The sequence below is a fragment of the Polistes fuscatus genome, unplaced genomic scaffold, assembly GCF_010416935.1.
Source record: "Polistes fuscatus isolate 324 unplaced genomic scaffold, CU_Pfus_HIC Scaffold3, whole genome shotgun sequence".
Taxonomy (NCBI): domain Eukaryota; kingdom Metazoa; phylum Arthropoda; class Insecta; order Hymenoptera; family Vespidae; genus Polistes; species Polistes fuscatus.
This window is the reverse complement of record NW_025113107.1, coordinates 16,542,228-16,564,507: the sequence shown is the minus strand read 5'-3', so window position 1 is coordinate 16,564,507 and position 22,280 is coordinate 16,542,228. Positions and strand designations below refer to the sequence as shown.

Here is a 22,280-nt window from a genome sequence, read left to right as displayed (position 1 = left end):
AAGAGTATAATCAAAAGTTAACAATACTTAACTCGGAATAAATTCTTATTATCTCGTAGATGCTTACATTATTAAATTCTAATAAAAAGCTAGTAACAAACAGTTCATACAAACTTGAGTTTTCTCTCTCTCTCTCTTTCCTTATCTTTCTCTTTCTAATTTTATTTCTATTCCGATTATTCGCATACATACGCAGACAATACTTTTCCTATTGAAAATTATCTTCTTACTTAATCTTCATTTTAATCGTTATAATCATATACCCCATTATTATTATTATCAAACACGTGGATTTTATCGAAGTAATCTCTGATCAATCAATCATGGGAATAAAAAACTTAAAGTTCTTAACTACTTGACAAATGTTTCCTTTTCCATAATTGTATAAAACATAAATGAATAATTTGTCTTATTCCTTTTTTATTTTCTTTTGCATCATTTATGTTCCACACAGACACACACACACACAGCAGACACACATTAGTTTAAATCTATCCGCGCATCTATTTTATCTATTATCTCTTTTCTTCTTATTTTTGTTTGTTTTTTTTTCTTTTTTGATCGTTTTCTTCAAAACGAAACACCAAACGATGAGCACATATTATTTCTTTTTTTACGTTAAATACACGTATGAAGCCATTAATTCGCTCGTAATCTGGGATATTAACTCCACTTTTTCTTTTCTTTTTTTAATATTTTTTTTTCTTTTTCCTCTCTCTCTCTCTCTTTTCTTTTTGTTTCTTTCTTTCTTTATTTTAAGAATATTCTCTCGTCGACAATTTTTATTATCAAAAACCACATGGTTTTATTAATAATTCTTCTAAACTATTATTTCGTGTATTAAAAATAAATTTCTTTTTTTTTTTTTTTTTTTTAATAATTATATACGCTTAAATATATTACTAAATAACGCAAATCTTTGTATATAACTGTTTAAATAACAAATAATACGATATATTATTATAATAAGCGAGCGAGTTGATTTTTTTTTATTACAATTACTAATTGTTTTCTAACAATTAATTGGACAACAATTTTCTTTCTCTCTGTCGAATTAACTCTTTTACTTCTTTTTATTTTGTTTTTCACATTTTTAATTTTGTTCTTTCTTTCTTTTTTTCTTCTTTTTCTTTTTTTTAAAGAAAAGTTTTCTCTGTTAAGGCTCACAACTTTTCAACCCACCCACGTATACAATTTTGTCTTTCTTTTTTTTGTCTTTTTTTTTTTTCTTTTCTTTTCTTTTTTTCTCTTTTTATTTCCTAAACTTTTCTTTCGTGGAATTAATTATTAATTAGGCAAATGAATGGCTCATAATTGTTCGTATCTTAATCGTACATACGACAAACATATTCCTCGAGTATAAAGTAAGTTTTAACAACGCTACTTTAAACTCGTATAAAATTTGATAAAAGCAAGAACCGTTTGTTATACTTTCATATATACATATACATATACATATATATATATATTTTTTTTTTTCTAAATGCGTTAGAATTATTTCCTATATCAATATGTTTCTTCTTATTCTTCTCCCTCTTCTAATTTTTCTAATTCTTCATCATCATCATCATCATCTTTATTATTTTTTGTTCTTCTTTCTAATTTGGTCTTCGTTTTAACGAGAGAATTTCAAATCCAAAAATTGTGGCGAAAGACGTTCGAAAGACTTGAGAAAATTCGCAGGAACAATGTGCGTGCGTGCGTGCGTCTGTGTATGTGTTTTTTTTGTTTGTTTGTTTGTTTGCGTTTGTGTAAACGTGTGTATGTACTGTTTATATATATATATATAATAAAACTCGTTTAATCTTACAGAGATACGAAAGAGAACAAAAAAAAAAGAAAAAAAGAAAAATTAATGATACTATATAGTCGTGAATATAATTAATGATAATAATTCAAATGCAAGATGTGGAATTTAAAAAATAAAATAAAATTTCTTTCTTTCTTTCTTTTTTTCTTTCTTACTCTCTCTTATTCGAAGAAATGAATATTTGACATACTAATGGAAAATAAATCTATACGTGTATATAAAAATTTAATAAGTTGTGGATATCAAAGTTAAATCGTCTAAACGTTCTTAGAAATTGAATATGAAATAAACATTTACGTTTGATCAAATGATCCAGATATCCCAATGAGAGAAAAAAGAAAAATGTAAGAACACAATGAAACTAAAATAATAATAATTCGATTTAAAACTGTGGTTATCGTTTTTTAAAAATTATAACTAATCACAAGTGCGGTATATTAAGAATAATTATTATCGTATATGTGTGAGCATTTTCCTAAATTCCTAATGCTTCTTCCTTAGGCTCGTGCGTTCATTCCAAGAATATAATATTATTTTCTTTTTTCTTAAATGATATTTCTTTATGATTAATAATTAATTAAAATAATTCGCACAATTTGTTTCTTAAGTATCGAATTTGAACTTTGAAGATGATAGCATTTTTCGAAGATAAAATAATAAATAAAACAAATAAATGAAGAAAAAAACAAAAAAAAAGTTAAATCATTATGAATCTTGAATTTTATATCAACTTTTACTTATTTACATTAGTGCAATTAAAAATATTGTGTTCTCTCTTACATAAATCCAAAAGTATAACTTGCATTTTTATATATATATATGTATATTCTTAAGAATAAACGCATGAACCCATCTAACACGACACATTATTCACAATGTTATTTCAAACGATTCTCTATCATTGTTATTATAATTATCATTATTATTATTATTATTATTACTACTATTATTATTATTATTCTCAGTTAAAATAATTTACTGAGGTTGCGTCAATGGTTTAAATTCATGAAATTAATTAGCGAATTAAATTCTAAATTAACAAAATATATATATGAATATTTTTTGTCGCATAACATCCTTCTTCTTCTTCTTCTTCGAATGTGGGTTGGGTGTAGGGTGAGGGTGAGGGAGTAATGACCGGAGTAATGATAATCGCATAATTAGTAAAAAAGATCATTGGTAAATATGTTTAAAGCACAATAAGGGTGCTTACACGCGGCACTGACTTTTCTCTTTCTCACTCTCTCTCTCTCTCACTCTCTCTCACTCTCTCACATTCTCTCTTTCTCTCTAACCGCAGAGAAAAATCTATGCGGATCGGATACACACAAATCTTTTACACAATTATTACAAATTTAACGTGTTTATCTTACAAGAGTAAAATATCGCAATTCAATTATTTACCCCGTTATTTTTCTTGTGTTTCTTGCAATAATAATGGTGCCAGGTCAAAGTTATTCATTTAGAATTTGTCTTTCATTTTGTACAATAATATATATTTTCAAACTTATTTTTTCTGCGTCTTTTTTATTAAATATTTTTATTATTTTTTTATTTTGGTTCAAAATCAATTTTTTTTTCACCAATCGCATTTAATATAGAAACATATATACATGTATATATATACATATATATATATTTCTTTCTCGCACGTACACTCTCTCTTTCTCGCGCACGCTCTTGGCTGTTTTTTTATTTTTTTAATCGATTAAATTTATGCACCGATAAGTCGATATGATAAGAGTATTTCTTTCTTTTTTTTTGTTCTCTCTCTTTTTTTTTTACTTTTGAAAACTAATCGCGAGATAGACGTACCATACATACATACATACACACATGCATACATACATAGATTCATTCGTACACTCACACGCATGCACATGCATCCATACATACATACATATCATAGATTTAACGTTGATAATAACGAGAGCCTGGCACCATTACGTTTAATTAGATTACGAAACGCGTTAGTAGAAGAAGAAGACTCGCGCCAAGCAGCCAACCAACAACACATATCCGTTTCGTATTCCAATTTTCAAACGTAGAATATATATATGTACAAGTCGCGCTAGATAAATCTACTATGTATATCGGTATTATCTTACTAATCTTAATGCTAATTCATCTTGCTGCACACACATGACGTGGTCCATGTGACACGTGAAGACACTGGGTGGTCAGTCGCTGTCCGAGCCCACTATAATTTTTTTTCTCTTTTTCGCTTGCTTTGGATTAACGATTTCCTCCTCCTATAGTTAAATTAAATAAAAGAAACAATTGAACAAATGTGTAATCTCGTAGTGTAACAATAGAATTTATTTACCGTTTTACTGATTTTATTTCAGTAGACGTATCGTGTAAATTGTTTACCTCACTGCTGGATGTGCTGTCTAGGTGATACCGAATTTGTTTTTTCGAACTCGTCCTTTCCCTCGTGTTGACGCCAACTTTTCTATTTCCCCCCTTGGCCCCGCCGCCGCCACCCCCGCCACCACCCGAAGCAGCAGCGTGTTTTCTCGCGGAACTCGTAGGCGGGGGCGGAGGTGGTTCGTTTTCTTCGTTAACTTCCGCTAACGCGAACAGATCTCCATAATTCTTCCTCAGTGAATCGGTACCGGCAGCTTGGGCTTGTTGCAACGCTCTCTGCATTAGTTCCGTGTGATACAATTGTAACTCCGTAGAAGATGTACAATTCTGACGCAAATAATCTAAATGGCCTAAAACTTGTTCGCCGGTAGGTGGTCCAGATTGTTGGTGGTTTTTAGCTCCAGAACGTTTCCTTTTATTTGGACTAGTTGCAGGATAACGTGTACTTAATAGATTGGCCAATAATTCACCAAGTTTATCCTCGTAATCGCGACACCAGTAACGTAACGCTGTAACTACGAACAAGTCACCGTCCACGTTCTGACGCGTGAGTAGTTGTCGTAAAAGCTCCAAAGTTGGTCTGCGAATAAACACAAAAAATAAAATACATAACAATGATTTGTACGTTTTATATCTTACCAATCAATATATGGATTTATAAATATTGATTATTTACTTTTCTTGTTTAAGCATGAGCAATATTGGCGTTAATGCTTCCGCATGATCGCGAAATTGTAATTTCGGTAATACTGGGAAAAAATATTCGATGGGAAAATCGTGCGCAGATATTAATTGCCAAAAAATGATCTGCTCGAAGGTTTCCCAATTTAAGCTTGCCGTTACCAACGACGTGAAAGATTCTTTCTTCAACATTTTAAGATGACCTTGCATTATCTGACAAATTAAGTCTTGTAATTGACCCGAATCAATGGTCGATACGACCAAGTGCATTATCTGAACATTTCCAAGAGCCACGTTTGGAAATCCAGTGTATATGTCAGGCACCAAGTAACACATCATATATATGTTGTCTTCGTGACACAACTATAAAAAATAAAAAAAGTAAGATACAACAATTATGATCGATATAAGAATCGTTGCATTATTGATTTAATTTTTCAATAACATTTTATAATTACTTTTAAATCTGCGACTATACATGCGTCCAATTTTTTTTCTCTCTGCGCACAGAAGTCCTTATAAACGGAGGCTTTTACATCGTTTAACACGTTGCTGTAAAAAGCAAAAAAAGAAACACGTACAACTTTGATGTATGACGAAAACGACGACGAGGATTAAAAAAAAAAGAAACCAACAAAAATACTTCGAAACTAACCTTGGTTCCCTTTCTCTTTTCTCTTCTTCTCTACCCCATACTTTTAAAAAATATAAAAGTAAATATCCTATCCTTGGTTGAATAGAATTCATTTCAGCGAGTACTCTAGCTAAAAGTTTTCTCCTATTGTCTTCTTCTTTACACAACTGATAATGATTTCGAAACATAACAAACAATGGCGTGCTTATACTATCAGTCAATGATTCTTCGTTTAAATTATCCGATGGATATATCTGTGCTGTTATTTGAATTGACAGAATCGTCGACAAACAAGACGCTAAACCTGGCACAGTTTCTGCATCTATTTCGTCTTCTACGACCATTTGTACTATTCTTTCAACCGCTTGACATTTAATTTCATTATCACTTTCACTATGTAGGCTTCCAATGGCAGTTCTCAATTCTTCCGGTTCTAAAATAAGATTCAACTGAGAGGTGATGTCTTCCTTTTTAGAAACGCAATTTGCATTTTTTTGTTCGTTCTTAAGTTTGACCGTAGCCAAAGGTACATCCTCTTCGTCTTCCTCCTCTTCTACTTTTGTAACTATTCTGTAAACATATTTATATATAAATATATATATATATATATATATGCATTTTAAAAATACATTTAACAAAAGAAGAAAAGGAAAATAATGCACGAGATAATTTATATTCGATAAAAAACTCAAATAAAAACCTTAGTGGCATTTCTTCTTCCTCGTCGCTGAATGCTGGTTCCGGATCCTGGCCCACGTGATTGTTTTCTACTGGCGTGTTTGTTGTATTATCCGTGATAAACCCTGAATTGAGATCCTTATTAAGATCTTCCATTTTACCTGAATATATCGGAACCTTATTACCTGCTTAAGAACATCATGCGAGAACCAAAGTTAGTAAGCGTTGAATGTGCTGAAAGCTAAATAACAGTGACAAAGAACTACAGCGGGGAAAATATAAGATGCAAAGTTAGTAATAACTAGTTTGAAAAATAAGCAATACCTTTCAACATTTTATAATGATGCACAAAACAAAATGTTAACAAGCACATGTTTAAATGCTAAAAAATAAGGATATGGAAATTACGGACTATTAACAAGCTTATCTACATAGTGGTTTACAGTAATGATTATATTATACAAAGCTAATCAAACATAAGATATGGAAAATAATTTCACCTAGATCTGCGTTAGGTGGTAAGCAAAATTCCTTGAAAGTTTCTCTAATTTTGTTCCTTAATTCTCTATCCAATTTCGGACTATCGAATAGCGGATAAAGACTAGGTAATACGCGTTTTTCCAAAATTTGTCTCAATGATGAAAATATTCCGTTTCTAACTTTTTCTGTCAGTGCCGGATAAAAGTTTGGTATTATCTGTAAAAAAAAAAAAAGATTTAATTATTATTTACTCATGGCGTATTTTTGGGAAATCGTTGTCGCACGATAAACACAATAACGTATTCAAATAAACTTACTCTGCATAAAAAATCTAATAGCGTGGCAGTAACAGGTGGATGAGATCTCATTGAATTATGCATGACAAGAATAGCAGGCTCGATATTCATTATATTATCTTTCTCTGGGTCAAAGAAAAGCCAATCATAAAATAAAGCTAGTTTGGCGTTACTCGCAGCTACCGTAGAAGTACAAGTAGTGAACAACCACCCTATCACCGCCCACCGAGGTATTATATCCGAGCATAATAGTTCATTGGTCGGGTGTATAACGCCGACAATAAAACGTATTAAATCACACCTCAAAGATTGTGATTCGGGTGTTGCCAAGTACTGTCTTTGAAACCAATCTTGATAACGTTTGTGATTTCCAAAACGAACTTGACTCGTTAAAAAAACTAGTTTCCTTTCCATATCCGGAGTAAGCCTGGATTGAAGAAACCTTCGAGATGTCCTCGTTTGTAAGAGCTGAAGAATTCCACTGAAGTTCGGAGATAAAGATTTTGGATTTAACAATATATCTTTCCAAAGTGCTTCGAACTCCGGTATCCTCGCAACATTTTGTAACAAACGCACTAAATCCCTGAAAACATTGTTATACGATTAAGTATAATAAAATTAATGAAATAATATAAAATAAAAACAAAAATATATATAATAAATAAATAATGTACCTTCCGATAACTAAACAGTCCACTATCCTCTCTCTTAAAAGGGATACCGTAAAAGCTACTTCCTTTTGTCGAAGACTGGTCAGAAGAGGACTGTTGTGATCTTCTATTAATCGTAAATACGTATAAACAATAGATGCCACCAAAAAAGGAAATTTGTCCAGCCATGGCCGATTTTCTTGAAATATATCCAAGAGGGCCTCGACTAGGAACAGATTCTTTTGAGAGATATCTCCACCAGCCGCATGTCTCAGTAAAGTTAAACAAAGATTATCAACATTAGCTACGCTAGTCCTTATCATTTCACGTAACAACCACAAAAGTTGACCTCGGGAAACATCGTTCAGTCTGAGATACCTTTCGAGTACCAACTGATTAAGATGTCCCAACACAATTGCAAGACCGTCTCTGGTTATAAGCGTTAAGTCTCTATAACTTTTAGAGGCATTCTGTTTATCCGTTAAAATAACAACTACCAATCCCAAGGAAACTTCTTCGTGCGTTTTGTCTTTGCATACTGCATTGTTCAGCGTATCATGTGCTTCCTTTTCCGAAAGGCCTGTAGTCAGATTTTGAAGTACGGCATAGCATCTTTCAAATTTCTGTAATCAACAATTACACGCACCCACACACACACACGCTTATGTATATATATAAATTTACACGTATATGTAATATACGACATTTAATAAACATTTATATTGAAAATATAAAATGCATTTTCTTCTGTTGTCTTCTATTTTTTTAATAACACTAGCGATCATAATGCAATGACATCAAGATTATAAAAAAAAACGGGATAGACCGATCGAGTAAAAATCACGAATAAACTAATAATACGAAGGGAAGAAGTAAAAAAAAGAATAAGAATAAGAATAAGAATAAGAATAAGAATAAGAATAAGCATAGTAAAGAGATTTAAAAATCCCGCTAAGACGCGTAGGTTTGACAGTAGCGCCACGCAGACAGCGACGTGCGCGACCGTCGCAACAATGGCGGAGCCCCTCGCACTCGATACGTATCCACTGACTATTTCAAATATTTACGTTACCTCTTCCAGGTCGTCCTTGTTCTCGATGCAGGTTGTAGTGAGTAGCCGTGAGACGGGAGTTTTCGTTTGTTCCATCGTTGCTGGCTGATTCAGGCCAGATTCCGTAAATCGTCGTAGAAGGCCCTGTTGAGCCCTCAGCCCTCAGCCCTGTGCCTCTGCTCGCTTGTGCTCGCCTCTGTGCATCGTGATCGTCTCGCTGCTTGTTCCTTCTATCTCTATCTCTCTCTTTCTCTTTCTCTCTCTCTTTCTCTATCTATCTATCCCTTTCCTTCTCTCCCGTCTCTCTCTTTCGAGTTCGCTCTCTCTCTCCTCTCTTCCTCCTCTCTTCCCCCTCTCTCTATCGGTCGCGCGGTCTCGCCACTCTGTTTATTCCTCGGACCTCCCCGACTCCGTCAATCGTTCAGATGCGATTGCGCATTGATACATGCGCCTCGCAGTTCCTCGGCCTCGCTTCGTGACGCGGTGCCTCCATATCCCCACCACCGAGCCTTACTTCGACCAATAGCCGAACGCCGACCTGCAAACACCGGAGCGCAGCGCTCTGAGACGAGAGAGGAGAAAAGTAGTGCGCCACGACCGTATTGTTTAATCCTGGTGCCCCTCGGCTAATTCTCAAATATTACTCGCGCGCGCGAATCCGCTTTTCTTACTCTTTCTTTAACGAATTTACTACTTTAAAGTATATGCTCCCTACTTTCCCGCCTATTACATTTGTCCTACCATTAACACAAAAGATCGTATATTTTTATTTTTATTTCTTTGTTTTATTTGTACACATCGTTTTTTTATTATTTAATTATTAAGAAATTTTCTTTTGAATTATTTTATATGTTTAATTATATTTTGAAATAAGAAAAATGTAAATAAAATCTAAAAAGAAAAAAAAACAACGGAACGTTTTAAAAATCAACATTAATTTCTTATTCGTTTTATCGTATTTGGATTGTACACGTAAGTTTGCTTCCAAAAAGGCGAGTTAAGATGATTCACAAGGAGGAGGTGATTCAAGCGTAAATAACTTGCCTAAGCAGAAAGAGAGTATATTATCGGAAAAGGAAATATCAAGGTAGAAGAGAACGCGTTTAACGAGAACTTAAATAATACGTGAATTGTTACGTTCCTGAATTCACGGAGTGTGCGCATGCGCGTTATAACGCGCAGATGCGAAGTAAACAAGTGGGGATAACGAACAGTGAGACTAATCGCATCAAGTCACTCGTTACAAGCAGTCGTAAACGACAACGATGAGAGAGAGAAGGGAATTTCTGTCGTTCTGCTGACAAATGAAAAGATCATTTGTATTAATACGTTCACTCGTCATCCTATTAATTTTTTCTATTCATTTATCAATCTCTTTTGTGTCTTTCAAGAAATTTCTACCGATAATTAAAGAAGGTTTTCATTAAAATCCTCCATATATTAATTTAATTTCGATTCGAGTTGAATTTTCGAAACTTTAATATTTTGATTTGAAAAGTTTTAGTCGAAATAAAACTAGTGTGACTACTCTCATCCGTGAATGGAATGTGGTCCTTGTAATTATTCCAAGAATAATATTTCAGTGGAAAGACGATAATGAATAGGCATAAATATATTGTACGTTAATGTCTAACAATATGCGAAAGAGAAAATATTTATATACGTATAATTTAATAGGATTGTCATTATTATACCATTACTATTAACATTCGTCACGAAACGCTGTATAATATAAGCAGGAATGTAAAGTTATTGATGCATGATGAATGCATCGATGATGTACAGCTGTTGTTGTTATTGTTATTGTTGGTTATTGTTCTTAATTGGTAAAGAAAAATATTATAGATCTTATACATTACACAGTGTAATATAATTACACTATTTTAATGTAAGCAGCAGCAGGTCAAGCATATAACCGCGAGAGGTCAGCGTGCTAGGTTTGTAGAAAAGAACGCAACAATGTGCGTAATGAGTATGGCTGATGCCTTGGCCACGTGTACAACTGTAGATTCAAAGCTATATAATAACGATAAAATAGATTAAACAAATATTTGAAAGAATACAATGTTATTTCTTTGGTTTTTTTTTTTTTTTTCTTTTTTTTTTTTTTTTTTTTTAATTTTTATCATCGAATGCAAACGAATGAAAACGGGTCGTGAATGAATCACGCTTTACAATCGTGGAAATATTTTCAACTATCTTAGCCAACAGTTGCGGCATATTACTTTTTTTCTTTCTCTTTCTTTCTTTATTTTTCTGTTTCTTTTTCTTTTTCTTCCTTTGAAAATTAATAATTCAAGAATATTATTTCCTTATAATCGATACAAAATCGGGATCACAAGATAAAATCTCGAATCGATCGAAGAAAGAAACATTATCGTATATTTATTTTGCTGATACAATGTTAAATTTGTAAATATTTTGTGTATATAAATATATGTAAAAGAAGAAAAATAATAAGAAGAAAAACAAATAAATCACGCGTTTCCTTTTTTTTTTTTTTATCGAATCAACAGTTTAAGTATGGTTAAGAAAGTATTGTTCGATAGAAGAAATATAGGCATCGTCGATATTCGAATAAAATATTTAAAAACTCTGTGTATTATCCTAGGTCAAGCAAACAAGAAGAAGAAGAAGTTGCGTTATCTACAAGTAGAAATACTAACATAAGAGTTTAATTCCTAAGAGTTAAAGAAAGAAAGAAAGAGAAGATTTATATTTAGCTTTACCGAATGTGATGAGAAACGTATTGAGAAGAAAAAACAAGAGATGGAAGAAGATTGCCAGCTCAGCTCAGCTCAGCTCATTTCATTTCATCGCCTCGTCTTCTTTATTTAATCCTAAACTTTTACTAAAAACATTGTTGATATTTAATATTTAATCGAAAAAAAAAAAAGAAAGAAGAAATATTACGAAACAATTACAAACAGTTGAATTAGCATTTTTAGATAATTTTCCAACGATAATAGCATAATAGTTTTTTTTTTCCTTTTTAAATTGTGAGAAGGATAGTTTGAAAACGAGTCATTGTTAACTGTAAAGTAATACGATAAGAATAATTGGGAAATGCTTAGAATAAATTGAGAATAGGATCAGGTTATTGGAGAAACCGTATCATTGTGTTTATAAACTTGTTGGTAAAGAAAAATATAATAATCTGGTAAAAAATTCTACGTCATAATTGTTCTCGATTAAAACAAAACCCTAACCGCGAATCTAAAAAGTCTTATTAATGAAAATAACATTATTATCATCATCGTTATTATCGTCATTGACGACAACGACGATAGCAACAACAACAAGAGACCGTTAAAAACGTAATAAAACTAGCATTTAGTATCAATCTTTAAATCGCAACTAAACGTTTAACTAATATTATTTATCGTTGTCGATGATTAAATTAATTATATTGTTAAACTCAAACCCCGTTTTTTTTTGTCGTTACATAATTGTATTTATTTTGTAAGATAAAAGAAAAAGGAAAAAAAAAGAAAAGAAAAAAGAACAAAATGTTTAACGTAAGTTGGTTGTTTAGTACAAGCAAATACCGCAAGAGGTCAGCACGTACGTATATGTACATGTGCAAAGTATGCAATATAGCAATGTGCGTATATGCAAGTATAGCTAATAAGTATGGTTGTGAAAATCTTTCGCCACGTGTATATAGTGTAAATTTAAAGCTACAATTTAATGAATACTCTAACTACTTATATATACACACATATATATATTACTTTCTGTAACTATTTAAGATGCCATATTGGCTAATATTTTGCTTATATTGCACAAAACAAAACGGGCTATTATAATAAAAATGTAATTTTAAAGATAAATTCTTTTGTTGTTTTGTTTGTTAAAAAGGCAGTGGTTTATCAGTGCATTCCACAATTTGTATATGTGTAAAAGTATTTGTTGAAATAAAAATGTTTAGAGACTACAGTTTTAGAGATTCGAGATTACTGAGATGGAATGGAATACAAAAATAGGAAGCACGATGGTTACAAGTGTTGCAGCACTCTTTTAAGTAGCAATTACTATTTTATACAATAAATCAAAGTCAACTTTATCGATAATGAAATAGCGATTATTTAAAATCTGCTATTAATAATCGCATGACCTCTTTTGCTTAATGATAACTAACATTAATAAGCATTTCAATCAATGACACAGTTATTCAATAAAAAGAATATTTTTCTTCAAACTAATGAAACATAAGTTGCTAGAGAAGCAATGGCTATTGATAATAATAATAATCATTATTTATAGATGTGAAATATTCATTTTGTAGTAGATTAACCCTTTGAGTGTATGAATGCATATATATATATATATTTATTTGTTAATACGAATGCAAAGAATGCAATGTCAGTTTGCATATTGTCGTTATTACTTTCTCTTTTACGGTTTTGAGGAATATTAACAACACCTTTTCACACTCCTGTATCAACAGCACAGTGTTCCAAAGTGGTCATCCATTAGAGTACTAACTATGCCTATTATTGCTTAATATTAGTGATTTAACTTTCTTGTGAATAAAACTCTTCTTTCATTTGGGAGAACAACGATTATAATTTATTGTTAGCTGCACCTGATATAATCGATCGACGTAATTCATGTCAGCAATAAAATATTCCATCATCCTTTGGAAGCGCTTCAATCAAGAATATTTTTCAGCACTCAAAGGGTTTAAATGAAAAAAAATATATATATTGCGATATACATGTACGCATATATATATATATATATACATATATATAGATCGTAATGTATAATAATGATTAGTTTATTGTTTGTAAATAATTTTACTTGATACATGCAGGTTCTTTCATTTTCATAAATAAATATTTGATTCATCGACACGTTGAATGAATATTTTTGATAATCTTTTTTTTTTTCTCTCTACGTATACGTACGTTACACAATATACTTAAATTGGTACGGCTAGTATTTTTATTTTTTCCTTCAAAGTTGCATTTGCGGTCCTTACACAGTTTCGATAGTAATTATAATTTTTTCTTTTTTTTTTTTCGATTATGCAAATGCAAAAGAAAAACAAATCATACAACTATCCCCCCCTTAAGAAGGCCTGCAAGTTCTTCATTGTTTTAAATAAATATACTTAAATACTTTGATATTGGCTAGTATTGATTTGAATAACTCCTAACTAATACGTTTATTAGATCAATGCACGTACGGACGATTACATGCGTCCGTTTTTTGTTTTTGTTTTTGTTTTTCTTTTATTTTGCATACACGCACTTGCCACACATCGATTTGATGTACATCAATGAATGCACTTTTTAAATTTAAAAATCAATTGATCTCGCTGAGATTTTAATGTGTAACGAAACATACTTCCTATTTTGACTTATACATAATACGTTCGCGATCGGCAGCCCGTTTACTCGTAACACATTTTAATGTGTGCCGCTGGTAAACGGACTATACACAAAAGTTGCACCGACATAATAGAATTATTTACATTTCATATAATAAAGAGAAAAATGAGAGCTATTAAACTTATGGTTGCACTTACTATGAAATTGAATTAATGGTAAATTTGGTATTTATCCTTTTTTTTTTCTTTTTTAATATCATCATTTTTTTTTTAATCATTTTTTCTTCTTATTCTTTTGCATTTGGCAAATTGCATTGCGTAATTCGAATATGCGTAAATTGAAGCATTATGTTTTACAAAGAACTATAGATCGCTTTTGTATTAGCGCTGCTTTTTTTTTTGTATTTTTTCTTTTTTTTTTTTAAGGTTTTTTTCTTTAAATCTTATTTCCCGAATATTAACCTCATAACTTGGATATAGTAACACTGTATTAATGATTCCCATTCGTTTACTGTGATATTAATTTTTTCTACAGCTCTTGTACATAATTCTTTTATATGTATGGATGCAATGCCAATGCTCTACCACGTAGCCCTCTTTGGCCGCCAACTCCACCCTTTGGTATAACGTATCCACCTGCATGTCTTGTTGTTCCTTCTTCTTCTAAATTACCATTACTTTCTATTAAGTCGCGTAATGGCCAACAAGCGAGGTGACGTGACTTTCCATGACGTGCTAAGACATGATACCCTTGCCTACAAAATAGAAATATATTAAACAAGTTACGCAGAGATTTATTCACTTCTTATAATTAAATATTTAATCGTGTCCAATTATGTATAGTTTTATACCTCGATGATATAAGTCCTACGAGTAATGCCCAATGAGCTTTATGGCCTCGCTTCAAGCAAGGAGCATGATTGAAATCTGAATCGTATGGTATAAGCACCATAGCTCCATGAGCTAACGCATGAGTTAAAGTATCCGGACATTGTTGTAAATCGACCAAAATATCCGGTCTATGATCGGGCAAATATTCAGCAGCCAAAGTACCCATGAAATCAACACTGTATACTTCTCCGTGTTGAGTGAAACCTCTTACCCTAGCTTCTGCTAACAATTGACTAACAGAAACAGGTTTTGTATATTCTTGAGATGCCATTGCGAGGGCTACTAAACCGCATCTATTGAAATGAAACGCAACATTAATGGAATACTAAAGAAAAAGTATTTTTCTTATCGATAATAAAATAAAACTCACTGTGGTCCATCTTGCAGAATAGGTTCGACTTGACAAAAGTAAGTCACTTCTGCATCCTTCAATTCATTACTTGTAATTAATTTTTCTATTTCTGCCTCTGCAGACGTAAGTGTGATTTTAGCCCAAGGGGGCAAAGAATCGGGGTCGCTCACCTCTGTTTTTTGGCACATAGGTGCCTCTGTTAAATTTGTTAATGACAGAGGTGGTGCTGGCATCTTTTAGCTTATAAATTGCTTAGAAATAATTGCTGTTTTTTTTATCGATTTCAATATATATATATATATATGTATATATATATATATTTAATCAAGTACTAAAGAATGTTAATGATGATGATTCAATGACCCACTGAGTAACACGTATTCCATAGAAAAATTGCAAGTTGTAAAGTTCAATAGCTTTGGTAACAAACATTATGCTTAAAAATAGCATAAGTCATGGTTATGATTAATTCAAGACGAAGCAAAATAAAGAAAAAGGCCCGCGAGAAAGAGAGTGAAAGAGAGAATTAAAAGAAATTCACTTAGGTGATTAATATTTCTTTTATCTTTCTCGAATTATTTAAGAAACTTTAGAACAATATCAACAATGTTTATAAAAAGGCTAACTTCAATCTAAAAAAATATATCATAAAATACGATTAACTTTTTCCGTGCTTTGTTATTTAACGATATATATAACCGTACGAAGGATTAACATAAAAATATAATAAGTCACTCGGTTTAACCTTGAAGATGTAAGAATTCGATTTAAATAACAGTTTCTGATTTGAACAATTAACTAGAAACTAATTGTAGATTCTTCTAGTAAATTTGAGAACGATCCTATTTGTCCTGTAAAATGCTATTTCAAATTGGATCCTTTGTTAATAGATTGAGATTTACATGTGCGCGCGCGCGCGTGTGTGTGAGAAGTTGTACATAGAGATACGTAAAGAATTATGTGTGTGTGTGTATGTATGCATGTATGTATGCTAGATAGTTTCCAGGTACGTGTGATTTCACATTTTGTAAGAAGTTAAAAAATAACATAAGACTCGGACGATTTTTAATGGCAGTGCACTGCACATTTGACGACAAATAAATTAATAATCAATCATTTCCGTAATTTTTACGCAATTGCGTGTTACGTATTATCGTTAAAATTTGCTCATTTACGAGTGTACTCGATTAGAATGTTAATTTTTGGATTTTAAATGACGAGTGATGTACGATATTTTCTCTCTCTCTCTTTTTTTTTTCTTTCTTTCTTTCTTTCTTTCTTCCTTTCTTTCTTTCTTTCTCTTTATCCGTTTCGTCGCGAAGTTATATGACAGAACCAACAACAAGCGGAAAAAAAAAACAAGCTTATTAGTATAATACGATTTTGACGTTCGTATTCCCCTTTCTTCCGTTCGATGAATAATGCACGTTCATTATGTAATTTTCGAATAAAACAAATGTATTAATAAACGAGGATAACGAGACGCGAGTTTTACGATGTATCCATCAAATACATTTTGCGATAAACGTAACCGCATTAAATCGCCCAAATATAATGACTTTTTCTTCAGACGACTTCTTAAACTGGCATGAGTATGCACGAGTACTGCGACTCACGGCAAACCGAGACAAAGCATTACACGGATCACTGCAGACGACGACGTGTTTCCAATAACCAATGAAAAACACGGATTACTAGTGGATAAATATGTCTCCATCTTGTTGCATTATGCACTTATAGGGATAATAACTAAATTAACAGGAACATTTTTAGTTATATTATATATATATAAAAAGAATTTATGTTATATAATTATATTTAAATAAATAATAATATTATATAAACATGTGTGAATATTGTAAGAAACTGAGACAATGCATTACACGAATTTCCAATAACCAATTAGAGGCACGGAATACTGACACAAGTGAAAAGGTAATAATAGCAGTTTACGAGATTTTCTTATCGTATAATATTATTTATATTTAATATTAATTATTATTATATTTATAATTCTCTCTATATGAAAGTAAAAAATATATTGACATTTATATTGCTTCAATTATTTGCTATGAAATATGGGTCAAAATTTGGACAAATAAAAATGCAAATGCTAGAGAATAAAGTTACGGATTAAATTTTGTTGGAATATTTTTTGTTTTAATATTGGTAGTGTCTGATCAGTGTTGTGATATGTCAATTCTTGTTGTCAATGTGTAATTATTTAAAAAAAATGAAAAAATATTTATTTATTAACACTTGTACTTAATTCTAATAGTAGAATAATTTATATTAAATATGTTACAAACATAACCTTTCTGCGTATAATGCAACTCCAGCGCCTCTCTTGACTGTATGCATTATTATAGTTAACAATGTAAGTATGAAATATTTTTGCAAGTATAATTAATTTTTACAAATAAAATATGAGATAATAACCTGATTGATATAATCAAGAATTCTTACGAAATTCCAATCTCATTTTATTTGATATTTTTATTGCTGACACACAATAATATAAATAATTATTATTTATTTAAGAAAATGGCCGAGAGTAATTCCAAAACGTCAAAGGATATGTCATCCTCTGTGACAGAAGATACAGAAGAAAAGACAACAGCAGATATTAGTCGTTACTTTAATAATGCGCCACGTACGATTTTTGACGATATCGTAGCACCAAATCAACAAAATTATTTTAATAGCCCATCAGAATCAGAAGATAATATTTCAGGATTTAATTCAATTTTAAATAGTACACCCAATGATTTGTTCTCCGTTGATACTTTAATAGATAATGACCGAATGTCTGATCATGCAACGTACAGCGATTTGCACAGAGATGCTTGGATACCATCTGAACGTACTCGTAAAATATTACGCTCAGTTGCTACCTCAACGGTTGGCACAACCTTTCTTGAAAGAGACAATTTAACTATGCCAGGATTGGCATTACAAGGAGATATGCCTGATTTAATAAAAAATGGTGTTGCACATTTTCTAGGAGAAGACGAAGAGATGCAAAGAAATGTACTTACTGCTTCGGACGTCACTCAAGACGAACGCGGATTGAGAAAATTAATACAAACCGGTTGTTACAGAGCTGCCATTAATTTGTCAGGAAGACTTATTTCAATCTATGCTCAAGGTTATGGAAAAATAAATCAACCGAGTAAACATACTCCACATTCCTTACAATTATGGTACACCAGACTTTCCTTGTTAACTAAATTGAAACAGAATGAATTGTTGGAAAAAGAATCTAAGCCGTTTGGAGATTTGGATAAGCCAGACATGTATTTTACATTTTATCCAGAATTATACGGTACCAGACCAGGTTCCATGGCTTCGTTTGCTTTCAGATTACTTTTAGCTGAAATTCCATATTATTATGGTAAACCAAAGGAAGCATTAGACAAATTACACAAACTTTTGAGCATAGTCAATGAAATACTGTCAAATTTACAAGCCGATCTTACAGGAGACAAAATTGATGCCAAAGTTACTAATATTGAACAACAAAAAGATGCTATTGTACTGTGGTCACGCAGAAAATCAAGAATATTAATCTCTATAATTAACTGTGCTGTTGGAATGAAAAATTACATTTTGGCGGTAGATATATTGGAAGAACTGAGCAAATCACACGATTGGACAGCAGAGCAATTACAAATATTTCGATCTAGCATAGGAAGAATACATTTGTTTCTCGGGGATGTATCTACTGCAGAAATATTATTAAATAATAGAGTAGTGGAAACGACTACGATTACTGTTAGAGAATTGGTAGATAAAGGCTTAATAGCGGTAGCTAAAAACTGTTTTCAAGGAGCATTCAATTATTTTCGAGCAGCATCCTCTATGGATACCACTAACGTAATGCTGATCAATAATATGGCTGTTTGTCTTCTTTATACTGGTCAGCTTAAAGCTGCAGTACATTTGTATGAAAATGCGGTAGCAAGAAATCCTATGAAAAGCTTACAAGAACCAATATTGTTGAACATGTGTACTTCCTACGAGTTACATACCAATCATTGTAAGCAAACCAAACTACATTTACTAAGGCAGCTAAATAAACACAAAGGTGATGCTATTGACATCCAATGTTTAAAACTTGGCATGTAATTATTTCAAAAACGAAAGAAAGAGAAATATCTTTAAGAGAATTTAATAAATTTACGAGATGTTTAATATAAAAAAAGTAATAGGTATATAATATATATATACACACACTGTATATTTTAAAATAATTCTATTTCCCGGACTATAATCGTTTTTAAAAATAAATATTCTTTTTTCGTAAGAATCGTAGTCGTCCTGAATATAAACACGCATTTTAATTTTAATTTTAAGAAAAATAATTTGAGAACAAACATCGTCACAGAGGAATAAGAGATGTATTAACAAACAAACCAAAATAATAAGAAATTCTACATTAGCGTCAAAGTAAAATAGCTTTTATTACATCAGGAAACGAAGACAATTTAATCAACGATCAACAAGTGCTAAAGTTCGTCCTCTCCATTACTATTTTTTTTCTTTTATTCTTTTACTCTTTTCTATCTCAAATCCTTCCTTCGATTCCTGTATTATTTCTTATCATCTATTCTGCCGTCGTATCCACATACCTCTCTCTCTCTCTCTCTCTCTCTCTCTCTCTTTGCATTTAATTGCTTCAACCAATCCAATCCAATCCTACAATTATGAATTCATCCTCTATTCGTTATTTAATATTTCGTTACTTTATTGACTTATTCCAAAAGCGTGTTTTAATTAACGTTTACTGAAAATATATATACTACTACGTAAGAATAGGAATACACGTCTTGAATTTCGTTCATTATTTTTCATTATTCGTTTAACGATTATCGTGCATTACTGTTGTTAATTAAGCATATACACTCTTCTTCTCTTTGCATATACCTTTTTATTTCCTTTTTCTTTTTTTTCCTTTCTTTCTCTTCACCCCTCACTCTCTCTCACTCACCTTTCTCTGCCTTCTTCTTTCTTTCTTTCTCTCTCTTTTCCTTCTTTAACCCATCCACCCATTCTCTCTCTCTCTTTCTCTCTCAGCGCACACACACAGAGCATACACTCACGCGCAAATGCTAGTTTTTAAGTAATTAACACCTTGCGCTATCGCGTTACATAATAGCACATGTTTGATCGAATTTCAAAACTGCATTCTCTCTCCCTGCAGAAAAAAAGGCACGAACTGGCGGAAAGGTCGGCCTAACTTTATAATATTTCATTTTTTTTTTTTTTTTTATTTATGGATGGAACTTATACGTCACAATACATTATTCATTTCCTTTTCCCCCTTTTCTTTTCTTTTCTTTTTTTTTTTATAGTTTATCTCTTCTTTTATCTTATTTCCTCTTTGTCGATCTTTTTCCTTTTACTTTAACTTTTTTTCTTTCTTTATTTATTTATTTTGTTCTTTTATATAATAATTCCGCAGTAACACACACGAATGATCTATGGATGATGATGACACTTCTCCATCGATCAATTTTTATTCTAGTCAGCAAAGTAGCGTTTTTTAGGAGGTGCCGTCTTACATCGATTTTTCTTTTCTTTGTTTTCTTTTTTTTTTTTTAAATAATTTATGACAATAATATACGTGTGAATTTTTGGTAATATTTTCTTTTACTATTTTATATTCGTATTTTTGTTTTTTAAATTAACAAGCAATGTGTCAATGGAAATGATTCAATATTTTTTAATACAATGATTTATCAAAATATTTTTTTTTTATGTAACTAATTACATTCTTTCATTTTCTCTTTTTCTTTGACGATTAACGTAACTGATTAAAGAAAATGATTTGTTTGGATATTTTTATATATATATATATATTAATGTTGCACTGGAATTATTTAAAAAAATGACATTTGTTTGACGGTATTGTTGAGGTACATGGAGTATAGAAAATTAATAATCTCTGTGTAACTCGAAAATTCATTGTCAGAAATATATATATATATATATATATATATATATGTATATACATACATAATATATTAGGGCTTTTATATTTAAATATATAAAAAATATATATAATAAATGCACGTTTCAAATATGTTAAATAGGAAATTATTAGAATCATATATTATTCGAGATTAAATTAAAATATATATTTGAAATCCATTTGTAAGATTTTCAATCGCAATTTTAATCTCGTATTAATTTAAATTAATTAAATTCGCGTATAATAAGAATAGATTAAATTTAGGATAGAAATTATACACCTTTTATGATGTATAATATTTAGAAAAGTAAAAAGGCGGATTTGATTTACTGTATCTATAAGAATGGAGATTATTAATTTGTCATTAATTTTGAAAATGAATTTGAAAAAGTAAAAATATTAACTTAGTTAGTCTTATAGAAAATAAGCCATAGTACTTTTATGTACATACATAAATTACAAATACATTGTGTATGTGATACGCAGCCCCATTAAGAAATTGATTTAGAAATTTAACTAAATCGCTGATTTAATATTCCATGGGATCTCTTTTTTTTTCTTTCTTTCTTTCTTTTTTATTTATTTATTTATTTATTTATTTTTTGATCGAGTCGTACTATATACTGTAAATATAAAAATGACTCGATCAAAATTCATTATAGTCAGTCAGCCTTTGATATTATTTTACAATTGAAATTCGTTTCTATTTCCAAATCAAATCCTTTTTAAAATTAACTTTTTTCTTATTCTTGTTGTTTTATATAGTCCATCAACTTATAAATCAAATAGAATAGTTAGGAATTGTTGCATTCTAGAGAACCAATTTTATAAATCGTTAAAAAAGAAAAAATCTTTCGAAGTTTGGCACTGCCTGTCCGATGCACCACTACGTTGCTAACTAAAATACGACCATTTTGTTTTCGATGAATATTTATCCCGTTTTGTTTCCTTTTTTCCACCTTTTTTCTCTCTCTCTCTCTCTCTTATATACCAAGTACGCGCTGTATATTACAATATCACCATAATAATAATAACATTCACGTCACTAGTTCTTTTTTTCCATTTTTTTTTTTTC

At 31.0% G+C, this 22,280-nt stretch overlaps 3 protein-coding genes and 1 long non-coding RNA gene across 8 annotated transcripts; 2 read left to right on the top strand and 2 right to left on the bottom strand.

Annotated features, from left to right (window-relative positions):
- Positions 1–3,455: 3,455 nt before the first annotated feature.
- LOC122520032 (integrator complex subunit 3) lies at positions 3,456–8,839 on the bottom strand. 4 transcript variants are annotated; one of them, XM_043639922.1, is made up of 10 exons: positions 8,672–8,839; positions 7,624–8,222; positions 6,971–7,532; positions 6,674–6,869; positions 6,196–6,361; positions 5,517–6,065; positions 5,320–5,413; positions 4,857–5,224; positions 4,184–4,760; positions 3,456–4,062 (listed from the first exon to the last, which is right to left on the bottom strand). In XM_043639922.1, the coding sequence occupies exons 1-10, from the start codon at positions 8,744–8,746 to the stop codon at positions 3,991–3,993; spliced, it is 3,258 nt and encodes a 1,085-aa protein (XP_043495857.1). In that variant the 5' UTR covers positions 8,747–8,839; the 3' UTR covers positions 3,456–3,990. The 4 variants fall into 4 exon arrangements, with proteins under 4 accessions (XP_043495857.1, XP_043495858.1, XP_043495859.1 ...); XM_043639923.1 differs by having other exon boundaries at positions 6,196–6,358; XM_043639924.1 differs by having other exon boundaries at positions 6,196–6,334.
- A 711-nt stretch (positions 8,840–9,550) lies between these two features.
- Positions 9,551–10,710, top strand: LOC122520035. The gene is made up of 2 exons (XR_006304432.1): positions 9,551–10,066; positions 10,149–10,710. It is a non-coding gene; the product is annotated as an uncharacterized LOC122520035 (long non-coding RNA).
- Positions 10,711–13,522: 2,812 nt separating this feature from the next.
- LOC122520034 (UPF0692 protein CG33108) lies at positions 13,523–15,781 on the bottom strand. 2 transcript variants are annotated; one of them, XM_043639928.1, is made up of 4 exons: positions 15,402–15,781; positions 15,250–15,305; positions 14,840–15,172; positions 13,523–14,743 (listed from the first exon to the last, which is right to left on the bottom strand). In XM_043639928.1, exons 1-4 carry the CDS (start codon positions 15,462–15,464, stop codon positions 14,542–14,544), a joined length of 654 nt encoding a protein of 217 aa, XP_043495863.1. In that variant the 5' UTR covers positions 15,465–15,781; the 3' UTR covers positions 13,523–14,541. The 2 variants fall into 2 exon arrangements, with proteins under 2 accessions (XP_043495863.1, XP_043495862.1); XM_043639927.1 differs by having other exon boundaries at positions 15,250–15,781.
- A 1,501-nt stretch (positions 15,782–17,282) lies between these two features.
- LOC122520033 (trafficking protein particle complex subunit 12) lies at positions 17,283–19,371 on the top strand. Its single transcript, XM_043639926.1, has 2 exons — positions 17,283–17,608; positions 17,773–19,371. The coding sequence occupies exon 2, from the start codon at positions 17,776–17,778 to the stop codon at positions 19,357–19,359; it is 1,584 nt and encodes a 527-aa protein (XP_043495861.1). The 5' UTR covers positions 17,283–17,608; positions 17,773–17,775; the 3' UTR covers positions 19,360–19,371.
- Positions 19,372–22,280: the final 2,909 nt, after the last annotated feature.